At 43.4% G+C, this 16,203-nt stretch overlaps 1 protein-coding gene across 6 annotated transcripts in view; it reads left to right on the top strand.

Annotated features, from left to right (window-relative positions):
• The window catches only part of ADAMTSL3 (ADAMTS like 3), a 350,744-nt gene that overhangs the window by 136,186 nt on the left and 198,355 nt on the right, over positions 1-16,203 (top strand). For all 6 annotated transcript variants that reach the window (XM_053223471.1, XM_053223476.1, XM_027068223.2 and 3 more), the window contains one exon: positions 7,282-7,518. In XM_053223471.1, the coding sequence (XP_053079446.1) occupies positions 7,282-7,518 (237 nt within the window). The remainder of the gene's footprint in view (positions 1-7,281; positions 7,519-16,203) is intronic.

The following is a 16,203-nucleotide window of genomic DNA, read 5'->3' as shown; positions in this document are numbered from 1 at the left end:
GGCACACAACGTAATCTACTACAACCTACCACATCTCAGGTACAAGGGCTAGGACTTTGGTGCACTTGAGTGAAGATCCCATGCCCCTGAGGCTCCGTGGGACTTGGGGGGTCCCTGTGGTCTCTAACTGAGGGCCCCTCTTCGGAGGATCCTGCAGGAACTTTTACCACCTTCTAGGCTGGGGAGAAATACATGTGTAGAAGGTGGTGACCAGCAGAGAGGGGAGCAGTGTGAATGTTGCTCCTTGTAGTTCTCAGCGTTGGAGTCCTTACAGAGATTTCATAAGAATGTGGTGTTAATCTCCATGCCTGCCATCACAAGCTCAGAGTTTTTCCACCGAATTCCTTTTAGGCAAGGAAGGGGGGTTGTGGCAGGTCCTTCACGGCCGTGGGGTGCAGTCGTGCGTGCTCAAGTCCTCCTGCAGACCAGAGGGGGTCCGTGCAGCCCCAGCTGCTGGGGATCTCTGAGGAGTCTGTTCCTTCGCGGGAGAGATATACAGTACGTTCCTGGGAATATACATAGAAACGTCACAAGGAGGTCAAGTGCCATAAGTGAAGTAACCCCATGAACTCGGGGCACAAAGATAGTCACATCTTTTCTGGAGTTGCTTCCTGCTTTATTATTTTTTTATGTTTATTTATTTATTTTGAGAGAGAGGGTGAGAGCACCAGTAGGGAAGAGGCAGAGAGAGGGAGAGACGGAATCCCGAGCAGGCTCCGTGCTGTCAGCGCAGAGCCCAGTGTGGGGCACGATCCCATGAACTGTGAGATGGTGACCTGAGCCGAAACCAAGAGTTGGATGCTTGACTGCCCCAACCACTCAGGTGCCCTGCCTCCTGCTTTGTTAATTGGGGTTTAGACTCTCCCTTTTGAAATCGCCACCTCTGTGTTGCGCAGGGTGGTGCAGAGGGCAGGAGGGGGACCAGTCTATGACCTACCTCCAGGAGAGAGGGAACCGGGCTCCCATCAGTGCACCCCAGCTTCTCGCTGTCATTCAGTGTCCCGGCTGAAGGCCGGCCATGCTGGCACCGCAGCCAGTGGCTTCCCGTGTCCCTGGAGATGGGGCCCGTCACCCGCTTTTCTGAAGGACGCTGCCTTTTGTGATTCCATGATGAAGCCCTCTTATGAGGGAGATTTGCCTTGTGGTTCAGAGATGTCCACACCTATAGCTCTGGGGCCTGAGAGCCTATCCCATCGGGCCGCGAGACCTCCCATTCCCACCAGAGGGACCTCACCATCTCAGTGATCAGGGAAGCCTACTCCATGGAGGATCAGAGGTCACTGCCAGTGAGCCCCAGGGACCTACTCTTCCATCCCATCCCGGAGATGGCTCGTACTTCTGTTCCTCCTTGTCTGAAGCCTCAAGCTCTCAGCCTCAGAACCACAGAGTTTGTCATCTATGTGTACAAGTTTTTAACTGTTAGCAAAAATCACTAATGATGATGATGATGATAATAATAATAATAATAATAGATCACACTAAGTACTTCCTAAGTGCAGGCATTACTCTAAGTGCCTGACCACGAACAAACCCATGATAGTCCTCATAGCATCTCTACAAAGTAGGTATTATTTTTATATCCACTCATACACAGGAGGAGATTTAGGTAGCCTGCCCAAGGTCACAGAGCTGAATTAAACCCCAGGCAGTCCACCCCCAGGCTCTGGAGTGCCAGCGTTAAGCACTCTGCTACACCAGCCTGCCTCTCGGAAAGGAGCCTGAAAGGTCTTGAGCTTTGTTAGGGGATGGGATAACACTACGGACGGTGGTTTAAGACATGGCTGCTTTTCCCGACCCACAAACACATGACTGACTGGCAGGGGCGGTTGCCAGAACGTTCCCCTTTCAGACACCGTTACGGAAGCTGCAGGAGAGACCTCCTGAAGATTCACAGTCGGCCAGTGACAGAGATCAGGGAACAGCAGAGAAAGGACGAGGAGAAGCAGCTGAGGGAAGTCATGGAAATGAAGCCCTCCGTGGCATGGGCTTTCCACTTCAGTGGCCCAAGGGGTCCCCGGCACAGGGGAGGATCTGGCTTGATGCGGACAGACCCCGACAGCCGCGTTCCTGACTTGTGCCCACTTCAGTAGAAGATATCTGAGAACGACAGGCTCCAGGCGCTCGAAGATCGAATATCCTTTCGTTGTGAAGTGTGGGTGCATTCGGCACACACATCAGAGGCCCTAGAAGGAGAGATTCCACTCCCCGTGTACAGGAACAGGAGGCATGGCCAGGAAATGAGGACCACGCTGCCCCCCCTGAAAAATCAGGCTGTGGTTCTGTGGCTCTCCCTGGCTTCGTTCTGTCAGGGAACATGGTGCTTTGGGCTGAGGGCCTGTAGGATTAGGGGAGCATCCCCTAATCCCAGCTACCTGCCGTCTTCAGAGGTAACCCTCCAGTCGTGCTCAGCAAAGACCCTCACAGCCAGGGCCAGGCCCCTGGGGCCTCGGGAGAGAGTTTTCCTTATCAGGCGTATCCCAGAGCCAGTGGAGACTTTCCAAAGGAAGTCATATGCGTTAGCAAGGAGTTCTAATACTTGAATTTGACTACTCGTTTTTATATCAGGGTGTATGGTACCAAAGGCAATGCTGGAAGAGGGCAAAGGGAAAATACCTTTAAAAATGAGTCTATCATAATTGGGTGAGCGTGGTTTTGCAAGCATGAGCGCATTTTTCTGTGAGCGCAGATGGGGAGAAATGGTTAACTCTGCACCGTGGGGTCCCTGGTGGCTTTCTAGAAGAGGCAACATTTGATGTGACCCTCGAGAGACTCTTCATACCATGGGTCCTATGGATGGCTAATTCCTGGCGGTTTCCCCTGAGAGGTGTTCTTTGCTTTCTGTTGTCGCGGCTCCTACCCCTGTCCATCGGCCATCACACCGGCCCTCCTAAAATGCCGTGTTTTCTGTGCCAGTCCCCTCTGTGAATCCTTATTGCTTTTAATTCCCCTCACTTGCTTTCAGGGACCTCCGGAAACTGGTTAGACTTTTCCGTATTGAGCTCTCGTCACTTCTACCCTCACTGGACAAGTCCGTTCCCTGTCCCTCATAGCCACTAAATGTATTTCTGCTGTTTCTCTGTCGCTTTTGTAGTTTCCCGCGTGTTGTCCCATTCACATCATGCCGTCCCTTAAATCTCATCTGAAATGTCATTTTTCCATGATGCGTCATTTGCTGACTGTGGCTTTTTATAATGGTCACTCGCAGTAATTTATTTCCGGGCTGGAAATTTTGGCATCGGTTATACAACAGGATCCCCAGATTTACCTCCTAGTACAGCTTGGATATGAAGACAAAATAGAATTTTAAAATTTGCTTACAACAGAAATCGCATGTCCCCTAAGTCCCTACTCACTGGTTATCCGGGAAGAATTACCTAAATATATAATCCAAATTAAAGCTTGGTTCCGTCCTATTATATAAATCATCCCCTAGGTAGTGGTCTATCTCTTTTGCATAAAAATGCTGTGTGTCTTAGGTAATCTCCCTGTCTTGGCATTTCTCCCTCAGTTGTCCATGAGAATGGTTTATGTATTTTCATAGCTTTAGGAGGGAGAAGAAATCTCTGTCTTTAGGATGGTCCTCAAATGGGTGCTAGTTGTTTCCCGTTTTGTCCTCCTTCCTCTTCTCCTCCTAATCTCTGTCCTCCTCCTCCTCCTTCTCCTTTTCTGTGCTTTTCAGTCTGGCTGCCTACTCCTGTTTGAGTCAAGTCTTCCCAATGTAGGATCTCTTCTTTACTTATTCCACTCAGTCAAGTTTTCATTTAACACTTGGACAACAATTTTATTGCTTTCATTGCAAAGCTGTACTTATGAATCTATAAATACAAACAATGCACCAGTGTATTTCATGCATGTGGATGCTACATCTCCAAGATTACAAGCTCTCTAAATGACAACGGTGGGTTATTGTTTTATGTTGTCCATGGCATGTAACATATGCAAAACCCATAAAGTATACTTAATAAACGTGTTGTCTTAACTGATAGGGAGAAATGCTTCTTAGGGAAACCCCTAAGAATGTTTAGCATTCAAGCTTCCTAAAGGTCAGCTAAACTACTGAAGACACAAGAATCCCTACATTGTCTTGCACCAGGGCAGGGAACCCAGCTGAAGCCGACCAGACAGGCTTACTGTGGACACTGGAAGAATGCCAAGTAAAAGGAAGCATTTAATGTAAATCCTCAATGTCTCCCAAGATTACCAGAAAGTGGTATCATATAATGGAATGCTTGTTACGTTGGGAATCAGTCTCGGCCGTGTCATATTCTAGCTGTGTGTCTTTGGACTAGTGACCGAAGACTTCTTAGATCACAGTTTTCTCCACTTCTAAAATGAAGGAAATGATAATTCTGACCCACCTCCGTCAAAGGGTGGTGGTAAAGAAAGAATGTCAGTGATGATCCCTGATAAACTAGAGAGCGCGACGCAGATACAAGGGTGTCTTTCTTCATCAGGATCATCATTTGCCAGGAACGGAGGCCACTCTAATTAGCTCAAGAAAAATGGGATTCACTGGATGGATGTGCGGATATTTACTGGAATTTGGGTATCAGCACACCTTGAGGGCCTGGCGCCAGGAATCAGACAGTGAGAAACCCAGGTTATGTACTCCTGGTGAAATACCTGGTTTGTCAGCCTTCCTTCTTTCGTGTCTGGTGCATTCTTCTTTGCTGTGGGAACTGGCTGGCTTCACTTCAGCAGGCATCTCAGGAAAGAGAGGGCTAGCCCCGCCCCACAGCCATGGGAGTCCTCCGCTCTGGCTCTTCTGTTGCCATCCCAAATTCCTGGCCTGGACCAGGTGTTTGCCTCCGATAATCAGCTGTGGCCAAGGAGGCTGGGTCCCTTGTCCGAACCTGGTCACCCTTTCCGCAAGGACTAACTGTAGGCTGGCATCTTAGGCTGTCTGTTAATTAAGCCTTGTTAATTTGGGGAAACTTCATTGGTTTATGGTGTCGAAGGCAGTCAGGAGTCAGACAGCAAGAAATTTCAGTCCCTAAAACATGCTTGCCACACCAGTGAGCCTAATGCAAGGGAAATCATTTTCACTCTGCTCTCTTACACCCTTTGGCATGGGTTTCAAAGAGTCAGATACGGAGAAGACTGGCCATGGTTAGGGAGAAGGGAGGCTATATAATTTTATCAACTGATTATCTTCCCTGGGGCCAGCTAGAAAACACATTTCAAGAGAGAAAGGTCAACCGCGTCCAGTCTTCAGTTTGACTCTTCCATCCGTGTGACCTGTGTTAAGGTTTAATCTTGCTGAAACAAGAAAGATGTGGATACTCTACATTCCAGGATTTTGGAATGATTCACAGCAAACTAATACAACCAAGCCCAGGGGAAGTTTATTTATTATATTTTATTTATTCCCTACCTACTTCCAAAAAGGATTTGAAGCAGATTATGAAGGCCAAAAGCATAAACACCGTAAGACACAGAAGTCAAGTAGTAAAAAGGGGAGAAATGAAAGAAGTCATATTTTAAGATCCTGCCTGATAATTTATTAATAACTGTTTGTAGAAAAAATAAAGTTAGGTTTCTACCTTATACCATCCATCAAAGGAAATTTCAGACGTAACAAAGAGTTAAATATCATTGCTAAACTAGAAAGGAACTAGAAACATGCATTTCAGTATTTATCTGTTCTTAGGCGGGGGGTGGGAAGCATTTCTGAACTCATGAATGAGGGAAGAAGATGTAGAGGGAAATATTAATAGAACTGACTACATGAAACATAGAGTTTCTTGACTTATAAAGCACCAAAACCAAAATCAAATGGGAAAAATATTTCCAGTGTAAGATGATGGAGTTGATAACCTCATTAGGAAAGTTGATAGTTTTATCTGTTAAAAATAAGAAAAAGGCAAACATTCCACTAGATAAATGAAGGCGAGAAAACAAGTAATGTTTGAAGAATGAATACAAAAGGCAAATAAACATGAAAGCTATCAGACCTAAATAATGAGAGGAAATGCAAATTCAAGCAATGAAATGCTATTGAACACGGACGATTGGAAAATGTTTCGAAAATGGTAATATCCAAGCTGAGAAGAGAGACAGAGAAAAAGGGAATTTATGGATCCTGGTGATGATAAGGAGGGAAATTCCTGGAGGGCAATTTGACCATGTTTTGAAAAGCTCATGAAACACACCTTTTTTCTCAGAAATTTTATTTCCAGAAGTTTGTTTCTGGGGAATCATCAAGGATTTGTGTAAAGATTTAGGTACAAGAAACTTTGTTATTTATGTTTTTTTTTTCCATAAAAACTATTTGTCGAAAGTTTTTATAAGGGCCATTGATTACTTTTGTAACAAGAAAAAAATATATAAAATAATGCCTTTCTGTGTCTGTTCTTTTTTAGTTGGGAAATTAGTATAGGATTAATTAATTCCCATCAATTGGGAAGTTTATGCTCAGCTTTGAAGATTAAAGTAACATTTTTTCAGCCAGCATCTGGCTTTGGAAATAGCAGATGGGAGGGATTAGTAATTAAGTAAAAAGATTTCTGAGTCATCAAGCCTTGCCCAGACACTTTTTACTATTATTATGAGAGCTCCCTGGAGCATTTACTTAGAATTTCCTTGCTGTTGTTGTAGACAGAAATTGAAAAGGCTGTGTTTATCTTTCCATCGTAGATCCAGTTGAAGGCAGGCACCAGGTTCTAGAGAAGAGCAGTGACTGCCCACCCCCTGCCCCCTTCCCCCCAAAAGGGAAGAAAGGCACATGAATTAAACGACAATCACAACAAGCAGAAACAAAGAAACAAACACAAATTCTCACAAAACACAAGGCTTTGGGGGCCAGTTAAAGTAAGGGCCAAGTAATCCTTCATGCTGAAATGGTTCTTGAGGGCACGGATGATAATTAATGTTCCCTATAAAGACCTTGAGTCACCTGGAAGAATTAAAAGCGTTACGCGTCCCTTGTTTCAAGAAGAAGATGACCGTGTAACGCATTTAAAAACTTATACCCGAGGTGGTTAAAACAGAGCAAAATTTGGCATTTAAATATGATGGGCCTCAATTATTTGGGGGAAAAATACCTGGGTGGAAGAGTGATCAGAATAAATATTGTCTCCATTATCATGGAGCTCCTAGTGGAACTCCACGGCTATAGATTCGGTCTTGAATTCAAAAGGACAACGGAAGAAATGACGGGACTCCAAGGTGAGAGGCACACGGTGGGATCTGGGCTCGTGAGACTTCTTGGAAACTTGTTCAGCCCCCTGTTGACTTATCTCCCTGAGTGATGTGCACGTGGCCCTTCTTCTCTGCTTCCAGGACTGCCCTCCTGATGCAGAAGACTTCAGAGCCCAGCAGTGCTCCGCCTACAATGACGTCCAGTATCAGGGGCGTTATTATGAATGGCTTCCACGATACAACGATCCTGCTGCCCCCTGCGCGCTCAAGTGTCACGCACGGGGACAGAACTTGGTAGTGGAGCTGGCACCCAAGGTACTGGATGGAACTCGCTGCAACACGGACTCTCTGGACATGTGTATCAGCGGTATTTGCCAGGTAAGCCACACCTGCTGCCAGGAGGGGCCACGCCCACTCTCAAGACAGAGACTCGTTTCTTTACTTTTGTTCATGCAGGTGGAATAGCGTCTTTGATAATTTTCATGCAAAAAACATTTTAGAGAGGATTACTTGCCTTTAAATTATGTGGTACTTACTGAAAAGAGTGTAGACCTTGTCCACGTAGAATCAAAAGATTGCAATATATGACATCTTACAACTCCTCTAGGTCAGTGGTTTCTCCAACTAGAAAATGCGTCAGAATCACCCTGAAGAACTTGTTAAAACACAGGGTGCTGGGCCCCTGCCCAGAGTTTCTGAGCCAGTAGTTCTGGGCTGGAGACTGATAATTTGCATTTCTAATAAGTTCACAGGGAGATGCTGATGATGCTGGTCCAGGGATCCCATGTTGAGAACCTTTACCTTGGAAGGGTAACCTCGGTAGGTTCTTAGAGCCTTTTAACTCATTGTTTTCTTAAAGTTAATTTATTGTCAGGGCACCTGGATGGCTCAGTCCGTTGAGCGTCCGACTTCAGCTCAGGTCATGATCTCATGGTCTGTGAGTTCGAGCCCCACGTCAGGCTCTGTGCTGACAGCTCAGAGCCTAGAGCCTGCTTCCCATTTTGTGTCTCCCTCTCTCTCAGCCCCTCCCCTGCTCATGCTCTGTCTCTCTCTCTCTCTCTCTCTCTGTCAAAAATAAATAAACATTAAAAAAAATTTTTTTAAGTTAATTTATTGTTTTGGGTCTTTGGGAGTGTGATTTATCTCCTGCAAATTTAGCATGAATGCATTCCAGCAGGTTGTTCAGAGTAGAGTTTGCAAAGCTGTGATGCATGGAACTGACACCTATCCCCTCCTCAGCTTCCAGGCTGTTCCCTTAATCTCTGGAAAAATATTTTAAAATAATGCATGTGTAGTATTCCATCTACCCTATTATGTTTGTAACAAAAACAATATTAATAACAGCAAATGAGCAGCCTAACCACCCACCAAGTGTAGACACTACCAGCCCTCTCAGACATCACAGAGACGAACCATGATCTTGCTATTCAAAGTAGCTTCTCTTTCCTCCATCCGCTTATCTAGAAATTGGCCTCTGCAAAATTTGGAGTCATTCTTGATTCTCCTCTTCCAACACACGCATCTCATCCATTGTCATTCTGCCTTCAATGTCTTTTTTTGAGTCCGACATCCCTGCCTGCATGACTTCTTTCTTAGTCTAAGCCTCTGTCACCTCTGACCTCAGCTATCACCGGCCTTCTCTCCTGATCTCCCAGCTTCTACCACAGTCCCCCTCAGGTCCATTATCCACACAGCAGCCCAAGTGATTGCTTTGAAAGGTAAGACAGAGTTTCATTTTAAGAACTTGTCACTCACCGATTGAAATCCCTCAATGACTTATCATTGCATTGATGTTGAAATCCATGATCCAAAAAAAAAAAAAAAAAAAAAAAAGAAATCCATGATCCTGGCTTGCCTTTTTGTTAGGGAGTACATTTATTTTCATGAGAAATGTTGGCCTGTGGTTTTCTTGTAACATCTTTGTCTGGTTTTGGCATTCATGGTAATGCTATCCACATAGAATGAGTTAAAAAATACTCTCTCTTCTTCTATTTTCTGGAAGAGATTGTAGAGATTTGGTATAATTTCTTTCTTAAATTCTTGGTGGAATTCACCAATAAACCCATCTGTGTCTGGTGCTTTTTGCTTTAGAAGGCTATTAATTATCGATTAAATATTTTTAATAGATAGAGACTCATTCAGATTGTCTTTTTCTCCTTGTGTGAGTTTTGGCTGATTGTGTCTTTCAAGGAATTGGTCCGTGTTATCTAGGTTAACAAACTTGTAGGCAAAGAATTGTTTATAATATTCTTTATTATCTTTTAATTTTTTTCAAGTTTAGTTTTTTATTCTGAGAGAGAAACAGAGAGAGAGAGCAAGTGGGGGAGGGGCAGAGAAAGGGGGAGACAGAATCCCAAGCAGGCTCTGTACTGTCAGTGCAAAGCCCGATGCGGGAAACTCACAAACTGTGAGATCATGACCTGAGCTGAAATCAAGACTGGGATGCTTAACTGACTGTGCCACCCAAGCACCCCTCTTTATTATCTTTTCAATATCCATGAGATCTTTAGTGATGTCCCCTCTTACATTTCTTCCAAGAGTAATTTGTATCTTCTCTTTTTTCTTAGTTAGCCTCGTTAGAGATTTATGAATGTATTGATCTTTTTAAAAACCAACTTTTGATTTCATTGATTTTCTTTATTGATTTCCTGTTTTCAATTTCACTGATTTCTGCCCCTAGTCTTTGTTATTTCTCTTCTTATGATTATTTTGGATTTAATTTGTTCTTCATCTAATTGCCTAAGGTGGAAGCTTAGATGACTGATTATAGATTTTTCTTCTTTTCTTATATATGCATGAAATGCTATAAATTTCCCTTTAAGCACTGCTTTTACTGCATCCCACATATTTTGGTAAATATTATTAATTTCATTTTCCTCAAAATATCTTAAAATTTCTCTTGATGTCTCCTTTGACTCATGTTGTTTAGAAGTAAGTTGTTTAATATCCAAGTATTTTAGAATTTTCCAGCTGTATTTCTGATAATTGATTTCTAGTTTAATTCCAATGTGGTCTGAGAGTAGATGGTGTATGATTCCATTTTTTTTTTTTTTAAGATTTGTTAAGGTGTGTTTTACGTTCCAGAATGTGGTCTGTCTTGGTGAATGTTCCATGTGAACTTAAGAAAAAAGTGTATCTTGTAGTTCTTAGAAATAGTCAAGAGATGGAGTGCCTGGGTGGCTTAGTCGGTTGAGCGGCTGACTTTGGCTCAGGTCATGATCTCACGATCCGTGAGTTCGAGCCCCATGTCGGGCTCTGTGCTGACAGCTCAGAGCCTGGAGCCTATTTCAGATTCTGTGTCTGCCTCTCTCTGACCCTCCCCCGTTCATGCTCTGTCTCTCTGTGTCTCAAAAATAAATAAACGTTAAAAAAAAATTTTTTTTTTAAATAAAAAAAAAAGAAATAGTCAAGAGATATCAATTATATCCAGTTCTTTTGATGATGCTGTTGAGTTCAGCTGTGTTTTTACTGATTTCTCCCTGCTGGATCTGTGCATTTCGAATAGAGGGGTGTTGAATTCTCCTTACTCTAGTAGTGGATTCATCTATTTTTCCTTGCTGTTCTATCAGTTTTGCCTCATTTTTTTTTTTTTGACATTCTCTTGTTAGGCATGTACACATTAAGGATTGTTAATGTCTTATTGGAGTATTGATCCCTTTATCATTACATGAATGCCCCTCTTAAACCTGATAACTTCCCTTGCTCTGAAGTCTGCTCTGTCTGAAATTAATATTCTTTTTCCTGTTTTATTTTGTTTAATGTTAGAATGCCCTATCATTTGCCATTTAATTTATTTATGTCTTCAAAAGAGGGTTCTTGTAGACATTGGATAATTGGATCTTGTTTTTTTGATCCACTCTGACAGTCTTTTCTTTTAATTGGTACATTTAGATCCGTGGTGTTTAAAGTGATTATTAATATGGTTGGATTAATACATACCATGTTTGTTCCTGTTTTCTATTTGTTACTCCTGTTCTGTATTTCTATTTTTCCTCCACTGTTTTTCTTCATTTTACAGTTTTTGTTTTAAATTTTATTTTAGAGAGAGTGTGTGTGTGAGTGGGGGAGACAGGCAGAGGGAGACAGAGAGAGAATCTGATGTGGGGCTCAGTCTCACGACTGTGAGATCATGACCTGAGCCGAAATCAAGAGTCAGATGCTCATCTGACTGAAACACCCAGGAGCCCCATGTGTTTTGCAGTTTTAAATGAGCATTTTATGATTGAATTTTCTTTCCTTATTTGATACATCAGTTATAATTCTTTTTTTAGTAGTTACCCTGTAGATTGTAGTATACATTTACAACTAATCCAAATTTACTTTCGAATAACGGTTGACTTCTTCACTATAACCAAAAAATTCTGATTCCTCCCTGCATCCCTTTTATCACTGCTGTCATTCATTTCACTAATGCATAAACACATACACACACACACACACACACACACACACATACATATACAAGCATACACAATTGAGCGCATTGTTGCTGTTACCATTTTGATAAACCATCATCTTTTAGACCTATTAACAATGAGAAGAACTAATGTTTTTATTTTACTTGCCTTTATGCATTCTCTGATGCACTTCCTTTCTTTATATAGATCCAGTATTCTGACCTATATCATTTTCATACTCTGAAGAATTAGGTCTGCCAGCAAAAAAATTCCTTCGGTTTTTGTTTGCCCGAGGAAGTCTTTATTTCTCTTTCACTTTTAAAGGATAATTTCCTAGGGTACAGAATTCCAGCTGGGTGTTTTTGTTCTCTCAGCACTTGAAGTCTGTCCCTGCACTGTCTTCGTGCTTGCATGTTTTCTAAGGGTAAGTCAGATGTAGTTCTTATCTTTGCTCCTCTGTAGGTAAGGTGTTTTATTCCCTCTTTCTTCTTTCGAGACTCTTTCTTTATCTTTGATTTTTTCTTTTTTGCAATTTGAATACGATGTGCCTATGTGTAGTGTTCTTTTGGCAGTTGTCTTTCTGGGTGTGCGTTGAGCCTCCCGGAACCATGATTTTGTGTCTGACATTACTTTGGGGGAAATTCTCAGTCATTAGTGCTTGAAATACTTCTTCTATTCCTTTCTCTCTGCTCCTTCTGGTATTCCCACTATGCTCATGCCACACCTTTTGTAATTGTCCCACAGTCCTTGGATGCTCTGGTTTTTATTTTTTCAGTCTTTTTTCTTTTCGCTTTTTTATTTGGGACGCTTCTACTGACCTCTCCTCTAGCTCAGAGACTCCACTCTTCTCCCTTTTGTGCTGCTTTTCCAATTCTGCCAAAGGGGCAGAAAGCTCCTACACATGCTGTCCCTACCTCCTTCTACCTTTGCTCCTGGCTGCTCTTATTATCTTCATGGTGTCAGCTTAATATCACTTCCTTAAGAGGTCCGCAGGGATTACTCTACCTAAATTAGTCCTCCTTTTCTATTTTGATACCTTTTAATTGCACTGATACCGTTCCATAAGTACACATTTATTTGTGTGATCATTTGATCCTGATATTCTTCCACACCAGAATGTAAGTCCTTTGAGGACAGGAATCACATGTATCATGCTTTCTGCCATGCCCCACAATGCCTATGCTGTCTGGCCTCTGCTGAATGAATGAGTTTTATCTACGTGCAAATTCAGAGGTTATTCATATATCTCGGTCTCTCTCCTTTATTTCTCTCTCAATTTTCAATCCTGCATTTCTAGCTCAGTTTGAAGTCCATTGTTGGAGATTCCACAGATTCCTTCAATTCAGATGCCCCCTCCTCTGCTCCACATGAACTAGTATTGTTCTTCCCAGATCTACTAGTTATCCTAACTGCTATGCCCACTCGTTTCTGTTTCTGGCTCCACAGTTCTCAACCTTGCCTTCCCGAATTCATATTTGAGTTAATGTATTTGCTCACATGTGCTCTCTATCCTGCTACTTCTATTAGGTATCTCACGTTTTACTGTTTTTTCCCCCTTTCCCCTTTTTACCCCTCCAGTTCACTTTTGGGCTCTTTCTCTAAATGCTGAGAAGCTAATCCCTCATCAGCAGAATTATGCTTTTTCATTTTCCAAGTTTTTGACAATGAGTATGTGTTGCTTTCATAATTAAAAAGAATTGTTATTAAAAGTAATTTAGCTTGAGCTGAAGAATACTCTGGACAAGGTAACGTTTTGACATTGAGGTCTTGAAAAGTTGAGCAGTACTTACATAAACCGAGGTGAGAAAGGGAATCACAAGCAGAGTGAATAGCACTGGAGAGATATAATAATAGTAGGTATATTGAAGGACCAGCGACTCATTCTGTAGAGTTGAGGTGGAAAATACCTGTGCAACAATGCTAAAAGTTGAGGTTATGGGCATCGGTGGAAACCAGTCATTAACATTCTGAAAGTTACAATAGGAGTCAATGAAGAATCTTACAAGGAGTAGCTCACTTGGGATTGTCTTTAGAAAGGTCACTCAAGTGGCCACATGGCAGATTATTTGGAGAGGGCACTGTCTGGCCAAACAACAGGAGGTCAAGTGTGGGATAACCGGAACTTAGGGTAATCCAGAGGGAGGCTGAATGGAGAGGATACGGCGAATTGTAAAGACTAACGAAGGAATCTTTTCGGACTGGGTGTGTTACTGGATGTGGGGAATGAGAGGGAAGCTTAGCAAGATGTCTGGATTTCTGACAGGATGATGAAGTAGATGATGAGGCCATTCCTCAAGACAGAAAATATTGGGTGATGTATGAATTTAGAGCTTAGGAGAGAATTCCAAATGAGAAACATAGAGCTGGGAGTCTGTGGGTCACAGGGTTAAAGCTCATGTATGTCCTTGGAGTCTGAATAAGAGAAGCAGGTTTCCAATGACGGAGTCCTGGCCGCCTCATTTTAGGAGGAAGCCTTGGAAGGGGTACACTTGATGGGGCAGAATTTCTTTGTAAGTTTTGGGTGGTTGAGTGTTGAAGAAGAAAAGTTAGCAGCGTCCAATACGTATTCTCAGAGATATCAAGAGAGATAAGGACAGAGAGATGCTTGCTTCATTTGGACCAGACAGATACATACTGGTGATCTCAGCTTGGGGGAAGGGGGGTCTCAGTGACACGGTTGGAGTCGACGCTGGTGGCAGAATGTGCTCATTTACTGTGGCCGCTTACCATAGCTGAGCCTTGGTCTTTTCAGTATGAAAGAGGAGGTACTATTCTCGATGTAGGTCCTATTTTAAACTCGTTCCTTCACAGACACATTCCAGGAGCCCAGCCCAGAAACAGTCAGGCAGGAGGCCTGCAGTCAGCACAGGCTGCCTCTCCCTGCCTCCCCCCTTGGGCTCACTGACCAAGGCCCCCTCTTCATATTCATTGTCTCAGATGCATAGTTTGCTCCAGTGATTTCCCAGGCTCGTAGGGGCTTGCAGGAGAAATGTGATTTTCGACACGGAATTAGTTCCATCTTCAAAGCGTGCTTCCCATCACGTTTTTGTGATGCTGATGGGGAAGCGGATTCCTCAGGATACCCTGGTTGCGGAAAGCTGAGTGCTCTTTCGGCAAGGCTATTTGGAAGAAAAGGATTGTATGCGGTCTCTTCAGAAGTGACTGAGACACTCTCAGGAGAATTCAGATCTTTCCCTCAACAGGATAAAGTTGACCTGCATTCCCTTTCTTGGACGATGTGGCCGTGGCCTTCAGTGATAGCTAGGACCAGAGAGAAGAAACTGTGTGTGTGATTCGTGCCGCTTGCCTGAGGATAAGCAGACTGAGCCCTGATGTTTCCTTGGCACGGACTACAAATAACCTGTACGAGTGTGTTTACAGCGGGCTCATTTAAATGAGCACATCACTGTGCTCCTGGGAACAACCTGTTGGGAATCTGAGCCCCACAGACAGCGGGAGACAACTACGCTCCCTAAGTGAAATTACCTTCCGTTTTGCAGGTCTGAATTTTATGGGAAACGGGACCTGGTTCCAACCAGTCTGACTTACCGTTCATGTTTATTGAATTCCCTGACAGCTGGGTAGATGAAGAAACCACTTGTAGTTACAGTGAAACTAATAGCCACGAACATTCATTCACTGGGTTCTTGAAAGGCATCGTCTAAAGCACTTGGCTGTGTCAGCTCGTCACACGTATGAGGCGGGTAGTCATTAGCCCCGCTTGGTTCGCGAGGAAACTGGGTGTAAGGGGGCTAAGGAACTTCCCCCAGGTTGCATAGCTGGAAATGGGGATAGCTAGACTTGGACCCATGCACCGAATTCCAGAATCTGTTTCCTTAACCGTCGCACTATACTGGTGGTATTTGTACTTTTTGTATTGCCCAAAGTATAGCTGAAGTTTGTAACTGGAAATAAGATGTGGTCTGGTAAAGGATGGCTGGCACAACAGGGGCTTATGTGCAGACAGCAGTCACGTGTAGACAGACTCAAGTATCTCCACACCTGTCCCAGACAGAAAGTAATCGGGTGGAGTCATGCTGAGCACGAGGGCTGTTGAGACCTGGAGAATTACTCCTTGTGAAGGGGGCAGCTACGTATAAACACACCAGAGTCTGTTTGTCAACAGGAGCCAGAAATCTGGATTAAAAAAATTTTTTTTGGATGTTTTTATTTATTTTTGAGAGAGAACAAGACAGGGACAGAGAGAGAGGGAGACACAGAATCCTAAGCAGGCTCCAGGTTCTGAGCTGTCAGCACAGAGCCCTACGTGGGCCTCGAACTCACGAACCGTGAGATCGTCAGAGGCTTAACCAACTGAACCACCCACATACCCCTAGAAGTCTGGATTTTAGTGTGAAATGTCCAATTTAAAATAACACCTTGCTGTTAATGACCTTCCTGTGTCCATTAATGGTTAAATTGTAAAGACCTTCCTCTTTACAACACTGGCTAGGCTTTCCTGCAGTAACTAACAGCCGCCGAAGCTGAGTGTCTTACAACAATGGAAGATGACTTCTTGTTAATGTGCCCTGTCTGACACAGGGTCCACGGGGGTCTCTGCTCTTGGAACATCGCAGTGATCAGACTGAGGGGGGCTCTATTAGAACACAGGTGTTACATACTAACTATAGTAGTAAGAAGGGGAGCATGTGACTCATTCACTGAC

This window comes from Acinonyx jubatus, chromosome B3 (genome assembly GCF_027475565.1).
Source record: "Acinonyx jubatus isolate Ajub_Pintada_27869175 chromosome B3, VMU_Ajub_asm_v1.0, whole genome shotgun sequence".
In the NCBI taxonomy this organism is placed as follows: Eukaryota; Metazoa; Chordata; class Mammalia; order Carnivora; family Felidae; genus Acinonyx; species Acinonyx jubatus.
This window is presented reverse-complemented; position numbering and strand designations above follow the sequence as displayed.